Source organism: Hyperolius riggenbachi, chromosome 2 (assembly GCF_040937935.1).
Source record: "Hyperolius riggenbachi isolate aHypRig1 chromosome 2, aHypRig1.pri, whole genome shotgun sequence".
In the NCBI taxonomy this organism is placed as follows: Eukaryota; Metazoa; Chordata; class Amphibia; order Anura; family Hyperoliidae; genus Hyperolius; species Hyperolius riggenbachi.
Window position 1 is genome coordinate 341,081,844 of NC_090647.1, and position 19,212 is coordinate 341,101,055.

Sequence of the window (19,212 nt, forward strand, 5' to 3'; positions counted from 1 at the left end):
GTCCCCGCCGGCGGCTACTTCCCGGTTCGTCGACAGCCGCCGACAGGCTGGGAAAGCGAGTGATTTTCCGCGTTCCCAGCCACTATATCACCCTCTATGCTGCTATAGCGTATATGTTATACGCTATAGCAGCATAGAGGGTGGTAATAGCGGCAGGGAACGCGGAAAATCACTTGCGTTCCCACCCTGTCGGCGGCTGTCGCCGAACCGGGAAGTAGCCGCCGCCGGCGGGGACAGGACGATCGGAGCAGGGCTGCGAGGGCACTATCCAGCTTCAGGGGGTGAGGGATTTAAGTATTCCTTTTTAGATTTAAGTATTCCTTTAACAGCCTGCCCTTTAACAGCCTGCCCAGCAAAATGTTGGGTGGAGCTCCCCTCTCCTTTAATACATACCGTATATTAAAAAAAAATGCAGCATATCATATAAATAGACAGCGTCTAGGAGTTACCTGGCTTCTGTGCTGGCTAATCTGGCTTTCTGCTAGGCAGGCTGGCCTGTTGCCAGGTTATTTAGCAGTCCCCCCATAACATTCCCTGACCTTCTAGTGGACCCCCCCCCCTTGTTCCCATGGGCCTCCCTCCCATTGAGGCACCAAAACTCCCAGCATGCCTCCGTAGAAGTGCCGCAGCGCCCTGCATGCCCCCATAAAGGCATCACAGCACCCAGGATGGCACCACAGCACCCAGTATGTCCACATAGAGGCACCACAGCACCCAATATACCCCCGATTGATGCACCACAGCTTCCAACATGCTCGCCATTGAGGCACCACAGCGAGCATGCCTGCGGGACAACCGGGGCACCCCAGAATAGTTCCGGGCCCCGTGCAACAGATCTTTGGGGCTAGCAACGCCCCTGTTTGTAATTATAAAAAGGTTCCTTTTGGTACTAACAGGATGCATTTAGCAGATTTCACTTTATTTCTGACCTGCACACAGGGTAACTGGAATACCATAACCACCTCCAAAAACACATAAAATCATGTATATTTATCTGTTAAAGTTGAAGAAGTTCAAAGTATAGCAACAGCGGGCCATATGCAATTCAGTTTTTCAACTGAGTTTTCTCCTAGGAGATCATTTTTAATCTTCAATTTAAATTAACTTTTTAGCACTTTGCAATGAAAAAAATACCAAAATGTGAGTAAAAAAGTACTGTCAAAATTATTCTGAGTATTTGTTTGCTTGCCGGTGGTGTAAAAGGCATTTTATTTTCAAGTTGTGAAAATATCACCTAGGAGAAAACTCAGGTGAAAAAGTGAATTGCATATGGCCCAGTATGTCTGTATGCAGCTAAATTTCAATTTACTGGCATCAGATCTATAGTATGAAATCTTTTTGTTGCTGTTTGCATAGAGTCATTGCACTTTGTACTTCCGTATTAGATAAGCCTGAGCATATTCATCTTCACCAGGAATGATGTCACTGCCTCCACTGGCTTGGTAAAACTGAATCTGTTCATTGGCACCATAAATGATATCACTGCTTCAGAACCTGTATGCAATGCATAGTCAGAGTTACTGCTTCCATCTGACTCTTCTCAGGCAGGTTTTTATGTTTTGGTATCAGAAACAGTGGGCCTTTGCAAACTTCACAGGCAAAGTAGAGCAAAATCTTTTAGCAAGTTTCCTAATCCTTCCCAAACTGGGGTCTAGATTTACTAAGGTGAGAAAATGTCACATTGTGACCCCTCATCTTAGTGCTGCTGCACTTGCCTAAACTGTAGGTGAGCAACAGCAGACAACCAAAAGTGTGACTTATAGGCTTTTTTCTTTGGTGATTCTTGTAGGGGCCAAGAATACCAAGGTGAGAAGTAGGGAGAGACCGGGAGCCCAATAGTGCAGTATTGATAGATATAGGGAGGATAAACTTCTATAGATATATACTCATATACGGCCCCGCAGCTCGTCATCCGGAACGGCTCCCTGCACCACACATCCCAGCCGCAGGGCCGATGCAGGACTCCACTGGCCGCACTGCCGCCCCTATCAGCTGTTTGGGCGGCGATCAGCCGATCGGCACGCTCCCCTGGTCAGGGGAGTCCAGACGTGGACCCACCGCTGCCGCTGCCCACGGGATCTTCTTTGGAGGCCAGGAGACGTCGGAGTCAGATCGCCGGTCAGGTGCAGACTCAGTCACCGGCGAGGGAGCTCCACCGCCGGGGACCCTCCGCCCTCCACCGCCGGGTCCCCCCCGCTCACAGTGCCACCTGCCGCCGGGTCCCCCCCGCTCATAGTGCCACTGGGGTGTGTTGCCAGCGGTTGCGTTCTGAGGCTCCGGCTCCAGCTCCTTTCGCCTCACCGAGCAGCCAGGAGTCCTGGGCCTATCCTGTCCACGTGGCCTGCAGCTGTTTCGCCTCCAGGTGACTGTCCAGTGCTGCTGCCCCGGAATGGCAATTCTTCCTGCTGTAGGCAGGCTACCACTCAGCCACAGAGATGATGCTGCTCCCCTCACAGTGGAGCTGGCTGCCACATTTGGGCATCAGTGTCTTGCCACCACCAAAGGTAGACCTCCCTGGCCTGTCCACCACTGCTGCCCAGCCGGGATGCCCCAGGGCCCCACATCCACCACCCAGGGGTGCCCCCGGGTGCACCCTGGCCCCACAGGGCCCCCACTGTGTCTGCGCCCTCATTGCCTAGCCGGGCGGACTCAAAATCGGGAGCGCTGCTCCTCGGGCAACCTGGTCCGAGTGAACTCTGCTGTCTGCCTTCTCATGATGCCCCTCAGCTTTCTCAGTTTCTCTCTCTACTTTCGTGGACAAATCGGAGCACCTGTCTTGTTGGGAGCGTGTCGCTGTGTAGCGTCCAGTGCCGAAAATGGCAGCGCTCATATCAGCTCTCAGGCTGCTCCTCCAGTCCCACTCTTCTGTTCCTGCTATCAATGTATGCTTTGCTATGTTTTGTATAACGTTAACTGTATGTGTATGCTGTAATGCTCTGTACTGCTTTTTATTTTTGCTTTTATTGTTTATACGTATGACCCATGCTTGACTGCATGTGATGCTGCACTCTGCTTAATTGTACGCACAAGCTGTAATGTTGTCCTATGTATGCTTGTCCCACGTCTATGTATGTGCCATGCTCAACTGTATGCTATTTCTTGTCTCTTCACCAACGACCCTGTATGCGCCAAAACCAATTCCGGGTACAACCCACCGTTGTACTTGGCGATAATAAATTCTGATTCTGATTCATAAAGGTGGGGTGCAGTTCCCTGCTCGGTACTCCAGGTCCTGCGGGATACTGGATGGTCACTCTCCTGTAGTACGATACACTTTCCAGAAAAACTGCAAAGCTATTACCTCCAAAGGAGGTCTGACTGGTAATGGGTAGGATGGAGGCGCCCAATGTGTGCTCCTATTTTAGTGTTTAAAACTATAAATAAAAATAAAAAAAATATTAAGAGAGGTAATTGCTTACCTCTTCAGAAGATATAGACACCAGTTCAACTGGAAAAAAAAAGTCATGCCTCATTTCTTCAGGTCAATACAAAATGCCTGATAGCATAGGGATACACTCATTTTAAACACTAAATTAGAACTAGAACACACATTGGGCGCCTCCATCCTACCCATTAAAGTGTGCGTTGTTGCACTTGCATGCACCTTGCCAGCCAGAGCTGGCACCTGGCTGCACATGGCACAAGTAAGTAATATATGGTGGCCAGGCACTTAGTTAAGTTAGTAGACAAAGAAAACAAAGAAAATAAGTTCAGTGTTTTCCTCTGTGCACTATAACACGAGTGCATGTCTGGTATGTAAAGCAGAGTATCTTGGACCTCATGACCTAATAAGCCCGGACACAGATGCATCTTCTGTACCTCCTGTAGCTGCACCATAGGACAGAACCCAGAAATTGGTTTTGTTCTTAATCCCCCTGAAAATAATAATGTTGGTTGCTTATACATTCTGCAGTGAATGGCAGCAGGTGGCTCTCTGCACATGATCCTGACTTTCCATGCTACTACAACCACACTTCCTGTTTTTGAACAACTTAGTGAAAGTGTTTAGGGCTTTGTGTGCCATAGTCATTATACTCACTGTTCTCACTGGCTCAGATGTCTCTGCAATTTCATGGTCGATTTTTTTCTTTTGTAATTCAAAGTGTGGCTTTTGGAGGATTATCTCATTATCTGTTCTTTGCTTTGTCATTCAAACCTCACTCTACGCTATAGTAGCAGCCCTCAGCCACATTATAGTCCCACTTGTCACTTGTAACTAAAGATCTGTTTTATCGCTTAAGAAGGTTTAGGTCAAATGCTAAACATGTGCATCTGTGAAGGTAGGCATGGACTACTAAACATTTTAAGCAGATTAGTTATTAAATTTGATTAACATATCGAAAGAAGCAATATTTCCTAAGTGATTTTCCATCAACAAAACGAATGCCTGGATTAGATTGCTGATTACACTTTTTTCTCCTGAAGTAAGATGACAGCAAATCAAATCACCTGAATTGGCTGCTGTTAAATTGGGCACCAGAGCTTTTCAATTGCATTGCCCAAATGCGGCCACTAAATACTTTCTGGAGTACAGGCAATGGATTAGTTGCCAGAATTTGGCTGCAATGTTGACATTAGGGGATATTCCAGTGAAATCCAAATGCTGGTGCTGAAAATATTAAAAATTTAAACTTGTGAAAGGGGAGTGTCAGTTAGTGTTAGATGCTTACAAGGAGAGTTATTATACAGTATATGGCGGGTGAAGGGCTAGTAGATTTGATTAGTATTAGTAAATAAGGTCTCTTTCAGGCGGGCAGCTGAAGGCTGTGAATTCACCTCCTGTCAGCTGCTCTCCTGCACCGTCCGGGCGCTTGTAAGGACTTGGTACTGGTAGTCAGCACCACCATAAAGTCACATCTGAGCACAGCCACAGGTGTGCTCAGATGTGACATGTTTTCTGCATAGACTAACACCACCACGTGTCAAGCGCTGACACGCATAGTGTTACAACCGCTGCCATTTTAATGCATTAAAATTGGCATTATTGGGCAGCTGACAAGACGCTGAACTGCTCAACAGATGCGCAGTTTAGCAGTCTGCCTGAAAGAGGCCTTACAGTTAGCTTCAGAAATGGGTGTACAGCTAGGGGGAGATGTTAGGCAATAGGAAGGGGTTAGCGGAGGGGGAGGGGTTGGGCATCAATAATAAGTTGGCTAGGGGGAAGTTAAGGTTAGGCATCAGAGAGGATTTAACAAGGGAGGAGGTTAGGGTTAGGCATCAGGAAGGGGTTAATGTTAAGGCGAGAGGTTAAAGGGGCACTACAGCGAAAAACTGTAAAATTTAAAATATAGTAGGTATACTTATAGTAGGTAGTAGAAATCTGACAGAAGTGACAGGTTTTGGACTAGTCAATCTCTTTATAGGGGAGTCTCAGCAAGGCTTTTATTCTTTATAAAGATATTCACGAAAAAGGATTTAAACAAGGATGCTGGCCAACTTCCCTTCTCCCTACACAGTTTTTTTGGCAGTTGGACAGAGCAACTGCCATTCACTAAGTGCTTTTGACAAGAAATATATCCCTGAGAATCCCCTATAAAGAGATGGACTAGTCCAAAACGTGTCACTTCTGTCAGATTTCTACTACCTACTGTGACAGCAACATGGGAGAAAGGTAATTTATGGCTCATTTTACTCTGAAAAAAATGTACTTCTTATTTGTATATGTTTGCACATATTTTAAATTTTACAGTTTTCCGCTGTAGTGCCCCTTTAAGGTTTGTTGTTAGGAAAGGGAATTTTGTGATGAAGGATCGGTTACAATTAACTGAACAATAAGGGGAAACAGTGTCACATAGCTGAAATATAAACTATACTAATGAACCCCAAGCTGGCACAGGACACTGCCAAACCTATGCATGGGGTATGTCTCCTAGCTCCTCTCGCCCATAGGAATGTGTGTATGCTTGCAGTGTGATCATGCCGGCACCTCTACTACCATCCAAAGTATGTACTTGACTTTAGTCCACTTTTTTTATAGTTTCTATTTACAAATATTAAAAATGTGAAACATCAAAGTTGTACAAAGGTCATGTAATTTCTTCCAGCCTTGGTTATGAGTGGAAAATAAAAATACATGAAGGAGTTCCTACGTGTCTGTACTACAATAGTCATTCATTCTTTAACTAATAGCACACCCTTCCAGTTAATTCAGGTGGTTATTGTAGGATAACTTACACCAGTCAGCCACAATATAAAGATTCACCTCAGGAGAAGTGAATTACATTGTTTGCCTCATTACATAGTTACAGTTGTTTAGGTTGAAAAAAGACATCCGTCCATTGAGTTCATCTATTACAATGGCACTTGTCAATTGGTGGGGTATATTGGGCAGTAACTTACCAGTCAGTTCTTCAAGAAGATACAATGGAAGCAGGAAAAAAAGCAAACATCTGAGTGATTTTCACTGCTAGACAATTGGGAAAGATCATCTGGTTGGTCCCAGTATACAGTAGTTATCAGCGGACCAAAGTTCTGTAGTCTAAGGAAAGGCAACCAGCAAGAGGGTCATGGGCAACCAAAACTCATTGGTAAGTGCAGGGAATGAATGCTTACCTTTCTGGTCCCATCCCACAGAAGCGCCACTGTAGAACAGAATGCTGAAAACATAATGCTGAAAACATAATTCTCTGTGAATGAGTGTTTTGGTCTACTAGGCATGACCAGTCGGGATGTGTTTGACCACAGGCAGTTGTGATGACTGGCATGAGTCAAATAGATTTACAGGGAACCCTTTGCTGGAACAGTGGGCCATAAAATGTTAGCCTAGAAGCTTCCCACTACCGATGTAACAATTTTTGTTGTTGCTTTTAAACTCTTTAGGTTTACTTTAACGATTATGGCAAAGCACGTAGACTTAAAGTATCTGCTACTATTTGACTTGGAGCCAGATACCACAAGACATCTTCAGAAAGCTTGTTGAGTTCCTACCTTAGTGGATCACAACAGTTTTCATGGCACAAAGGGGACCTACACCAGACTATAAAGGTGGTCTTAATGTCTTGGCTGATAAGTATACAGGTAGTCCTCGGTTAACAAACTAGATAGGGACTATAGATTTGTTCTATATGGACTACAGTATATGGTCTGTACCTCACTGTGCAACCTTTGTCCCCCTATGTGCCTCTACTGTCCCCATGTAGTCACTGCCCCCCTCTGTGCCCCCATAAGCTGCCATTTACCCCCTCCATTGCTCCTCTTGATACTGTCTCCCTTCATTGTGACTCTGTGTCATAACTAACTTTAACCCCTGCACACCCCCCCCCCCCCCCCTCAGTTTGCTGACCTAAGACAGTGTCCCATGCAGCTCTGACAATCGGAGGTGATGTCACTGCGCAGGGCACTCTGCATGCATTGGCGGGATTGGTAATAACTCAGATAACTAAGGGGCCACCTGTATGTTCTCCAGTGATTTTCAGCCTGGGACAACCTTAGAAATGATTCAAACCCTATATCTCAAAATACAACTATAAACCTGAATCCCCCAATCTAATATTTAAAAACGATAAAAAAAAATCTACATTCCTTACATTTTTTATATCGTCTCCCCCTCCTATCCAAGAGTCTAGCCTGAGTCCACATTCCTTGTAGTGCAGTATAATAAATTATAATGCTTCTGTATTATCAAGTGAATGATTCACCATATGATTTCATTTATGTACACAGAATGCCAAAACAAACATTTAAATTCTTGAGCTATTTACATAAAGTTATCACATTTATAGCAGTTGTAAGCACCAAATGGATTAAAATGGTACAGCTCTATAAATAATTTTAAAAAAGGAAAGACCTCATTAATATTAAATAAAAATGCACAATTGAAGCCAAAATAAATGATGAACTGAGGATATCCACCATAATAAATAATTACAAAGGGAACAGTAGGGAAAGTGTGGGAGAGGGGAGGCGTGAGAGGTATATAAACAAGCAGATTGGCAGCAGCTTATCAGAAGGGAACAATAGCAATCACGCTGGTCTTTAACCTGCCAATTGGTTCCCCCCTGATAGCCAGCAGCTGGAGGTATCGCCACAGAGACGGGAATGTCACAGGCTGATTTCTGTGGGTTTCTTTACCTCTGCTACCCAGTGGAAACTTTCTTCTAATCGTCAGCCCTGCAGTTTTCCTGTGGGATTTCTGCACAAACCATTAATTAACTGTGAGAGCATAAGGAAAAAGCAGATTCTGGTAACCATAGTAGCAAGTTAGCATTCATCTTCATCATTACTGTATGTGTGAGTCTATAATTGCTACAAATATGTAAAGATCTGTCTGTCAAGAAACTCAAGGACATGTGGGAGGAGGAAGTGTATTGGGTGGCCTTTGTTCACAGATCTCATAGCTGCCATTTTAGGCTGATATCATGGTGATTCTGCAATCTCCCAGTCACTTTATTAAAACTGAAGCACAGTTTAAATTCACCACAATAGCCAACATATATTATAACATATAGACCTCTTCAGAAACCTCTATTGGCCTTTAAAGGAAACTTGCTTCCAAATTCTGTGAAGTATAGCTGTGAAAACGTTATACAGGCTGCCATCATACACTTGCTTCATGTCTGGCCTCAGTGCAAATTGTATTTGCTTCAAACTTGCATCTTCTCACATGCATATGGACTAATACTCGGTCATAATTTGTGCCTGCCCATTCCATCATCAGTTCCATGCTCATATTTGTGAAGTATTTGTGTCTGTTGCCAATTGCTGCTTCTCATATTTTTTGTTTCATTTGAAAATTACCCCTGTAAAATGACAGATGGAAACTGGACAAAAGTCACATGAAAACCAACAGTCATACTAATGTACCTTGAAGCCCCTTTTCCATGGGAGGTTGAACTGCCAGCCATGAGTGCCTTTCAGCTGTAATTTCCCGCCGCTCAATGGCAGCATTTGTAGCACCTTGTGTGTCATCTTTTGAAACACAATGGTGTTACCTGGTCAAAAAAAACAAGTGTCATGTCTGAGAACGGCCACCGCCGTGCTCATGTTTACCTTCATAGGGAGGTCGCCTTTTTGAACGCCCGTGTCTTAATTTCCTGCAGCACAATGGCAGCATTTGTAGCACTATGCGTGTCATCGTTTGAAACACAATGGTGTTACCTGTGGGAAAAAAGCGTCATTTCTGAGAACGGTCACTGCCTTGTTCATGTTCACCAACATAGGGAGGTCGTCTTTTTGAATGCCTGTTCCGAGTGCTACCAAGCTCCTGGCCAGTGCAGGGGAGCATCTAACAGGAAGTGAATTCACAGCCTTCTATAGAAAAGGGGCCTGAGAGAAAGCAAATGCTCCAGGACATGGACCTCCTGTATTCATGTTGGCCCAGAGAGATTGAAACCTGGAATTAAAATATTTACAGACTATAAATGGAAAAAAAAAATAGATAGGGATGACTTTTTATTATCACCCATTATATCTGTTCATACGTTAAGCACTTTTTTGGCACAATTTTGCCTTAATGAACAGAAGTTTGTTTGTGTAACTCCCATCAGAAGCCCCATAGGATAATGATAAAAGAGGACTGTAGTCATAATGGAATCTGAATTAATAGTGCAGCCTCACTTTATTAGTATTACGCAAATATCTGGATAATAGTTGTAATCTTGCTACATGTTTTCCACTGATAATCGGCATCTCGTCTAATAAACATGTTTTGTTTATTACAATAACAAGTTTACACCAACGCAGACACTTTTCTGTCACATGCTTTTTTGTCATAATTACCATAATGAAGCCTTCACCCTCTGTTGCACATTAATGTGTGGTATATTGGTAATCTTGACATCATCATTGTTTATATTATTGGTAGAAGTTGTAGTGAATTATGTCATCAAGCTCACAGCCATTCTTGTAATGGTTATGGGCAAGTGCGGCAGCTGCTTGGACAGCTGGCCAGGACATATTTTGGAAGATAAAGTTTCAAATAGTTCAATACTGGACCTGCCCCTCATGGGAATTACAACTAGATATAACTCATTGGTCAGCAGTAGATTCCTTGTTTTTCCTTTCTTGCGGCTGAAAACATACACCATAAAATGAGTAAATATAAAGCCTCGGTTTTTGAAGTTTAATTGTATATGAAGCCAGTTAAGAGGATATAACTTTGCAACTAAATGCTGTAATTATGTGCATAAAATCCATAACATGAACATGGACTTTTCTCCTGCGTTTTCTCCTGGGAGATAATTTTTCATCTTCTATTTAAAATAACTTCCCAGCACGTTTTAACTGAAAAGGTACTGAAAAGTAGGTGCAAAAGGACTATCCAAATTATTTTGAGTATTTTCTTGCTTGTTGGTGGCTTATAAGGCATTTTATTGACACATTTAAAAATATCACCTAGGAGATAACATAGGAGAAAAAGTAAGTTGCATATGGGCCAATGTATGTGAAATGCCTTAACTGCCAAAATACTTCTAACTCTGACCAGCTAGACCTGTGATTGATACTGGTTTAGCTTATCCTATTCTGTGAGCACAGTATGGAACCTCTCTTGACCTGTTTATAGACTAGGTGGGCCAGCAGATAACTGATGAGTCACAGTACGTCATCTACACTCTCTAGCTTATGTAAAGCTACATACATATGCTAGGTATTTGTTGCCTGAAGTAATTAATGATGGTTTTGGGTGACAGTCCTCCTCTTCAGTAAATCCATTGAGTTGGAAACTCTTTAAACAATTCTTATTGTAGTTCTCTCTTCTGCTTGCAGAGGAGCGTTTCCTGTTATTCCGCCATGTCACCTGATGTGCCTGAAGAAGGGTGTTTAAAGAGGAATTCCAGTGAAAATAATGTAATAAAAAAGTGCTTAATTTTTACAATAATTATGTATAAAGGATTTAGTCAGTGTTTGCTCATTGTAAAATGTTTCCTCTCCCTGATTTACATTCTGACATTTATCACATAGTGACATGTTTACTGCTGGCAGGTGATGTCACTGGAAGGAGATGCTGCTTGCTTTATTGACAGTTGGAAACAGCTGTTATTTCCCACAATGCAACAAGGCTCCCACAGTGTGATGTCAGTACCTCAGTGCTGTCAGGTTGCTGACATCACACTGTGGGAGTGGTTTCACCACAAAATCAGCCATACAGAGCCTCTCAAGTGAAACGGGGTACCAGCTACTGATTGGGATAAAGTTCAATTCTTGGTTTCGGTTTCTCTTTAAATGGACCAATGTAAATACTAGAGCCAGACAGCTCATTAGCTATTTGTTCTTATTGGCATTAAAATCATAAACTGGAAGTGGAAGTGTAAATGGAAGTCTGGTGAAGATGTAAGTGGAAGTATAACTGGAGGTATGGCAAAGGTGTAACTGGAGGTGGAAGTGATACTGAAGGTGAAACCTGTGTGTAATTGGAAGTGTAATTGAAGGTGTAAGTGGAATCGTAATTGGAGGTGTGGCAAAGGTAGAACTGAAGGTGTAAGTGTAACTGTAGGTGTATGTTTTCTGAAAGATGCTACTAAACATATGGATCTGATTTATTGAGACACAGGTGTAATGTATTCTGGAGCAAACATGTAACAATTACCCAGAGTATCCAGTCAGAATCCTCATTTCAGTAACAGCAGAAACCTTATTGGTTCTTTGGGCAGCTGATTTGCTTTCTCTTTCTTTGTGCCTTCTTTGTGTCTGGATAAGCCAGTCCTGTTTAATCATTTACTAAGAGGTAACATCACAATCGCACAGGTGCATTGCTTTCTGATACAGAGAACCCTTTTCCTGTGGCCATTTCAGCATACAAGCTCATTATCTGGTTTCCAGCCCTGTCAGGACTACCATCACAACAGGTGGTACAGAAATCTGTAAGAAGTCTGAGATACCCTGATGCAGCAATGTGTCTTTGGCTAAGTCAGAGTCAGTGGCTCCTGCTCAGTGCTATCCAACCAACATATACGTAGATTCATTTTTATTATTATGAAATGTGATGCTTTTCTAATGCTCAATGTTATTGAACTAGCATACTGATGAATTTGTGTTACATGAAATGCAATACTTTTCGTAGAAAACCAGTTTGGGTTCTAAGCTACTCATGTGTTTTATGTTTACAGCTGGGACGAGAGCAGCTCTATAAGCAGTGGCCTGAGTGATGCATCAGGGAACCTTAGTTCAGAGGAGTGCAACGCCAGCTCTTCCCTCACATCCCTTCCCTCCACACCGACAGCATCCAGGCGGAGCTCCACCATTGCTGTAAGTTACAGGGCTGGGGTATAATGGCAGTGGGTCTCATAGTCAACAGTGTATAGAAGTAATAAATCTGGCATTTTTGTAGTGCACAGGCTGCTCACAGTGGACATGTCTTTGCCTCTGTATCACACAAGGGCCAGTATTTCACAGTATTACAAGCTGCAACTGAAATAATGAAAAGTCTTTATAATAGGATTCATCTAATAGTAGCCTACATTGTCTGTGCATAGTCCAGAGGTTACCCTGATACTCTTATACCCCACCATTCTAGTGCTGGGTCCCACTAAACATATTCCACCTCAGCTTGTGGAACATGCCTCTCCTGGCTGCGCTCCTGCTGTGTTAAAGCTTATCGGCACTGGGCATGAGAGTTCGGTCTGTACATGCCCAGTAGAACGAAGCTGCTTATACAGTACATGGCTTTTTCCTGATGTGCACAATTGCTTTATTGTACTGAGCATGCACCGACTTCACTCGTGCATGTCCAGTTGGGATGCGCTCATAAATGGGCGTGGCTTCAAGAAGAAGGTGGTCCTGGGCAGCAATGGAGAGCTATAAGAGGTTCTGAGAAGCCTTTGGATCATCCAACAGCTTCCCACTACTGAAATAAGTATCTATCTGCTTCCTCTTAGGCCTTCGTGCACAAAACCTTAAATGTCGCTTGCTAAAGACGTGTGACATGACTTCCGTTAGTTGTGTCAGTTGCTAAGCAACCCTGAGTTTCAACAAAGTCATGTGTCACTAGTGTAACATGCGGAAGTGGGCATGATGGAAGCATGTACAAATACTCTTATAAGCCCCACCCCCAAAGAGGAGGGGTTATGTGAGGCCCTGTCTATTGGCTAAGAGATTTACAAAGGATGAGTACAGTCACAGAAAACATTACGTTTTTTTCATTTTGTATTTTTTCCTGTTTATTAATGTGTGCTCTGCTGATGAGCTAAAAGAAAGTGAGACGTAATAATAAGGAAGTTTAACACAGATTAACTAAGATTTGGGAAAATAAGTGACCCAGCATACATGAACTGGATTATATTAAAAGAATTGCAGTTTTCCTATTTATTCTTATTAGAGCGTAATGGAATTTCCTGAAACGTTATTAAACGGCAGTTTTATACCTTTACAACCTAACAACAGACCCTTCCTATAAAATCCAGGCCAGGGTTGCTGGTTCACATACACTTTGCCAGTTTTCATTTTGTTCTCTGATTGTCCTATAGCTCCGGACGGATTCTGAGAAACGCTCATTGGCAGAGAGTGGTCTAAGCTGGCACAGCGAATCAGACGAACGGGGACAACGCAGGATGGAGTATGACAGCGGCAGCCTCAAGTCAGATCATGGATCATCTCGATGGCGACGGGAAAAGACTGAGGATACTCAAAAACCAGAGGCCAAAAAGCCTGTCACTCTGGGCCAGCCTCTGCGAAAAGGAAAAAACCCACCAGTTGGCATCACTTCCCCAATCACCCACACACCCACTGTGCCCACAGCACCCAAAGGAGGAGGAAGTAAGAAAATAGTTTATTAAAAAAAAACAACTAATTTTGGTCACTGGTTGTGTTTAATTTCAAACCAAAAGGAGATTAGCACTCTACCAGGACCAACATTTTTTAGCTGCATTTTTGTAGTGAAAAAGTTACTACTACAGTTTGGTCAAGTGTTGTTTTTGTGTTTGTGTACTGTGCTGTTATGTACCCAGTGCTAGATTTATATCGCACAAACATCTAGGGTCTTATACCCACCCTTTCTTACATGCCACGCTCCTATGACACAGCTTGTATACAGTGCAGCAATGTGATGCTGTAAAATGTCTGCATCTTATCTGTATACAGTACATACTAAAGCTGTTTGTGAAATCCCAATAGTGCAAGGGGCAGGTTTTGTTTAGCGCATATGGTGGAGTTGCCCCATGAATGAGCTGTTTCACATGAAATCATACCTCCTCCAGGCCAATGCTCTGCCTATCAAGGCTTTTAAGAAATCCTTGATTACTTATTTCATACAGCCAAAGCAAGCTCCCTCTGGCTCTGTGAATGTGCAAGAATCCCACCCCTGAGGGTCTATTTCCACTTGGATATTACTTTTCACAGCATGCAGTCCATGTTTTTTTCTGCATCGCACCACATTTGAAAAAACTCATTCAAAGGAAATGACTCCATTGACATGCATTGGTTTCAGTTTTAACACAAAAAATCACATTGCTATGTTTCACTTAGTGGAAATAGGCACTTAAGGCCCGTTTTCACTCAGTGCGAATTCACTATCCAAATATTCGCGTTGAAACTGTAACCAATGCATGTCAATGGAGTCATGTCCATTGAATGTGAATTTCCTTGAAAAAATATGGATTGCATGTATCCATTTTTCATGTAATGATAGCCACATCCGGATTTTCGCATTTACGTTCACAGAAACAACGCAGAAATCCATATCCAGAAAAACAAATGCAGAACGCAATATGCTAGTGGAAATAGGCCCAAAGAGACTTAAAAACATGGACCATATCTATGACATTGAGTACCGTAGATCTTCTCAAAGCAGGAGAGAATCCACAAATTCGTAGCTGTATGGGAAACAGGCTAATAAGGGAACCAAAGATTCCTGTATTTGGGTCCATCCATCTTCCCATCAACTCTGACCAGCTTCCCTGTCCCTGCTGAAGAGAAGCACCCCGAAAGCAGGATGCTGCCACCACCATATTTGACAGTGGGGATAGTGTGTTCAGAGTGATGTGCAGTGTTAATTTTCTACCACACATAGCATTTGCATTTTGGCCAAAAAATTCCATTTTGGGCTCATCTGACCAGAGCACCTTCTTCCACATGATTGCTGTGTCCCTCACATGGCTTGTGGCAAACTGCAAACGGGACTTCTTATGCTTTTCTGTGTAACAATGGCTTTCTTCTTGCCACTCTTCCATAAAGGCCAACTTTGTGCAATGCACGACTAATAGTTGTCCTATGGACAGATTCCCCCACCTGAGCTGTAGATCTCTGCAGCTCGTCCAGAGTCACCATGGGCCTCTTGACTGCATTTCTAATCAGCACTCTCCTTGTTCGGCCTGTGAATTTAGGTGGACGGCCTTGTCTTGGTAGGTTTACAGTTATGCCATACTCCTTCCATTTCTGAATGATCGCTTGAACAGTGCTCTGTGGGATGTTCAAGGCTTTCGAAATATTTTTGTAGCCCAAGCCTGCTATACATTTCTCAATAACTTTATCCCTGACCAGTCTGGTGTGTTCTTTTGACTTCACAGAGCAGCTGTATTTGTACTGACATTAGATTGCACACAGGTGCTCTCTATTTAGTCATTAGCAGTCATCAGGCAATGTCTATGGGCAAGTGACTGCACTCAGACCAAAGGAGGCTGAATAATTATGCACACCCCACTTTGCAATTATTTATTTGTAAAAAATGTTTGGAATCATGTATGATTTTCGTTCCACTTCTCACATGTACACCACTTTGTATTGGTCTTTCATGTGGAATTCCAATAAAATTGATTCATGTTTGTGGCAGTAATATGACAAAATGTGGAAAACTTCAAGGGGGCCGAATACTTTTGCAAACCACTGTATGTGGTCCAGCAAATAAAAAGCTATCAATATACATAATTCTTTGGATATTTTATCTTATGTTCAATTTAGGAGTCAATCCTTGTTACTGCCTTTATTTTATTTTTTTTAGATTAGCTACGGTATTTACAGTAAGTAAAACATACACAGGGGGCTAAATAAACTTCTTCATTGAGGTCAATAAGGTAAATTTGTTCTTTCCACAGGTAAACAAGAACAAAAAGCTTCGGACAAATCAAAACTCAACCTAAAAACTGGCGGGCTGCAGCGATCATCTTCTGATGCAGGGCGAGATCCTCGTTCACCAGATGCTAAGAAACCTCCCTCAGGCATTGCACGTCCTGCATCCTCCTTTGGATACAAAAAGCCTGCTGCACCGTCTTCTCCTCTCACTGGCAGCTCCGCAACACTGGGTAAAACTCCTAAGTCCTCAGGAATTCCTGTGAAGCCCACAGCTGGGACAGTAAGTGGAAATCGGAAGACTAGCTTGGATGTTTCATGTACGGCAGAGCCCGGCTTTCTCTCTCCCAATGCTCGCACCAATATACAGTACCGTAGTCTTCCACGGCCTGCCAAATCTAGCTCCATGAGTGTTACTGGAGGCAGGAGCACCAGTCGGCCACTCAGTAGTACTGTGGATGCAACCCTTGTGCCAGTACAAGGAAAGATGGCAGCAACTCCTTCATCTCGTTTGAAAGAACCATCCAAAGTTGCTGGCGGTAGATTAGGTGTGAATCAGACTGATCGTGAAAAAGAAAAGGCCCGTGCCAAAGCTGTAGCCCAAGACTCAGAATGTCGAGCAAGTACACCAAATCCAATGGAACCAATTGGAAAAGAAGGCACTGCTACCACACCTCACAGGTAAAACGCATTCACTGGTTAGCAGGATGAAATGTATGTCTTTATTTTGATTACTCGCTGTTTTAACTTTTGTTGATGAAAAACACAGTCCATTCAGTTCAATCCTACGTTTTGTGAGGATTAGTGCCAAGCCTATTTCAGCTTACAATCTTTTATGTGCATATACAACCCAACCATTTCACAGTGTTCCTCATAGAAATTGGCAGATAGGAATGTCAAAGCTTCCAGTCAATAAATGACTTAAGGTTAGAAGCTATAGACAGTGCTTACTCCAAGCAGAGTACAGAGTTGCCATGGTTGCAAAGAACTCCAATTTGAGCTGTCAGTTGTGTAGATACTTCTGCAGCACCAAACTCTGTTTTTCATAGTTCAAAAACAAATTGAATGGGACCTTTAAGAGAGAACTCCATGATGATTGTCTGAATTGGAAATATAGGAAGAGTAACATTTGTAATATACCGTATGCGTTTTTCACATTTTTACGCAGCAGAAGTTATAAAGGGAACATAAAGTGTAAGGAATATGGAGGCTGCCATCTTCATTCCCTCATAAGCAATGGCAGTTGCCTGGCTGTCCTGATGAGCATAGTTATTAAGTCACACATCTGCAACAAGCAGCCAGTGACATGAAGTATCAGAAACAGAGCATCACCACAGAAGTCAGGCGACTGGCATTATTCATTAGAGAATGAAGATGTCAGTCTGTGTATTCCTCTCACGTCAGGTCCTCCTTTAATGATTTCTTATTGTGTCTTTCTAGTTAGACTGCCTTCCTGGGGAAGCCAGATCTGCTCTCATGCTGATGGTGGTGCTTTTTAGCCAGTGCTTTATCTGAAAAATAAAGCTTAGAGTTCTCCCTTGACTGAATATGAGCGTTCTGGTTGTTAGTATATTAATGGTGAAAACTATCAGGTTGTTTATCCTCACTGTATTAATTACAGTCACTCTGTGCTGAAGAAATTCTTAGAAAGTCTCTCTTCCCCAAATCCGTGAGTGTATCGGTAACTTGGATGTATAGCTCTGTATATTAAATTGTGTATATGCTATAAGCATATTGTAATGCACAAGTGTCCTTAAAAGCTCATAGTAAAGATTTGCATTGGTTAAGGGGCACTATAGAAAAATAACACTGTAAAATGTAGGACATATGTGTACACATATACTGTACATAAGATGTTTGTCCCAAATTAATATATACCATAAAGGACTTTTGTCTATGTAGCTGTCACTCACAGTTATGGTGGCCATACATGGTACAGTTTTTTCATCCAATCTCACCATTTCTATGTAATATAAGGGAATTGCCTAAATTATCCTTTCAGTATATTCACTTAATTTCCCCTTATACTACATAGAAATGGTAAGATTGGATGAAAAAATTGTACCGTGTATGGCCACCATAAGTGTTAGCAAACTGACAGATCTGAACCTCTTGCCACCAGATTTTGGACTGGTACATCTTTTGACAGAATTCTCAATGTTTCCTTTTCATTTCAAAAGCACTTCCGGTCAAAGACCTATAGAAGGATGCCAGCCGGCCTGCCCACTCACTGCACACTACTGTGCATGTCGCAGTGTGCCGCTTCCGTCCAGGAAGGGCTTCTGAAAATAAGTATAATACCATAAATGAAGTTACTATGCTGAACTGACTATATACTGTAGAACACTTCTATTAGTGTCAGTATCAAAATGTTGATACCAATTAATTTTAATGCCAATTAAAGCAAACCTGAAGTGAGAAATTCACTTCAAATTACATACTAACCTAAGAAGAGGAAAGGCTCTAGAATGTATAGAGCCTATCCGTTCCTACATCCTGCCTGTCGGTAAAACCGTTTGCCTAAACAGCTCTTGAGTTACATGTATGGTTGAAACAGAGAGTGCAAAGTCGGCACTGCTGTAAACTGTATTTTAATCCATAGGTGGTTATTCATCATATGACCTGCAGTATAAAAAATGTACACTTACCATTCGGTGGAGGCTGTGAGCTGGTGGTGGGTGCTGGGCACAGAGTTAGCCTTACAGCCGTTTCGCGCTATCTGGGCGCTTCTACGGAGGCTCTGTAGAAGCGCCCAGATAGCGCGAAACTGCCGTAAGGCTAACTCTGTGCCCAGCACCCACCACCAGCTCACAGCCTCCACCGCATGGTATGTGTACATTTTTTATACTGCACGTCATGTGATGAATAACCACCTATGGATTAAAATACAGTTTACAGCAGTGCCGAGTTGCCGACTTTGCACTCTTTGTTTCAACCATCCGGTCTTTGTTTACCTCCTAGTCAGAGCACGCTGACTGTGTCACAGGTGAGGCCTGCTGTGGCCCTGTTGGTCTTCCGCATTGTATGTAGATCCAGCTGTAGTGCCGACCTCCTCTCCCCCTTCCTGTGTCTTTCCTAGGAGTTACTTGTATTCCCAAGTAGTTCCGTGTCCGGGATACTGATCCTTGATTCTACTCACACAAGCCTGTTTAAGCCAAGCCCAGCTGTTCTGTTGCAGTTTGATTATCAGGTTTCAATGAGAAATCAAAGTTCCTTCAAGATCCAATAATAAACACAGATAATGTTCGCAGTAAGCACTATTGCATTAAGAGAGCA

At 42.9% G+C, this 19,212-nt stretch overlaps 1 protein-coding gene across 6 annotated transcripts in view; it reads left to right on the forward strand.

Moving 5' to 3' along the window:
• NAV1 (neuron navigator 1) overlaps positions 1 to 19,212 on the forward strand; it is a 220,471-nt gene that overhangs the window by 129,102 nt on the left and 72,157 nt on the right. For 5 of the 6 annotated variants that reach the window (XR_011026325.1, XM_068269461.1, XM_068269462.1 and 2 more), the window contains 3 exons: positions 12,045 to 12,183; positions 13,401 to 13,689; positions 15,963 to 16,617. Coding sequence is in view for 5 of the 6 variants with exons in the window: in XM_068269461.1 (XP_068125562.1) it covers positions 12,045 to 12,183; positions 13,401 to 13,689; positions 15,963 to 16,617 (1,083 nt within the window). In the remaining variant the exon portion in view is untranslated. Of the gene's footprint in view, positions 1 to 5,508; positions 5,612 to 12,044; positions 12,184 to 13,400; positions 13,690 to 15,962; positions 16,618 to 19,212 lie in introns of those variants that run through there. The other variant, XM_068269465.1, reaches the window with a different exon arrangement.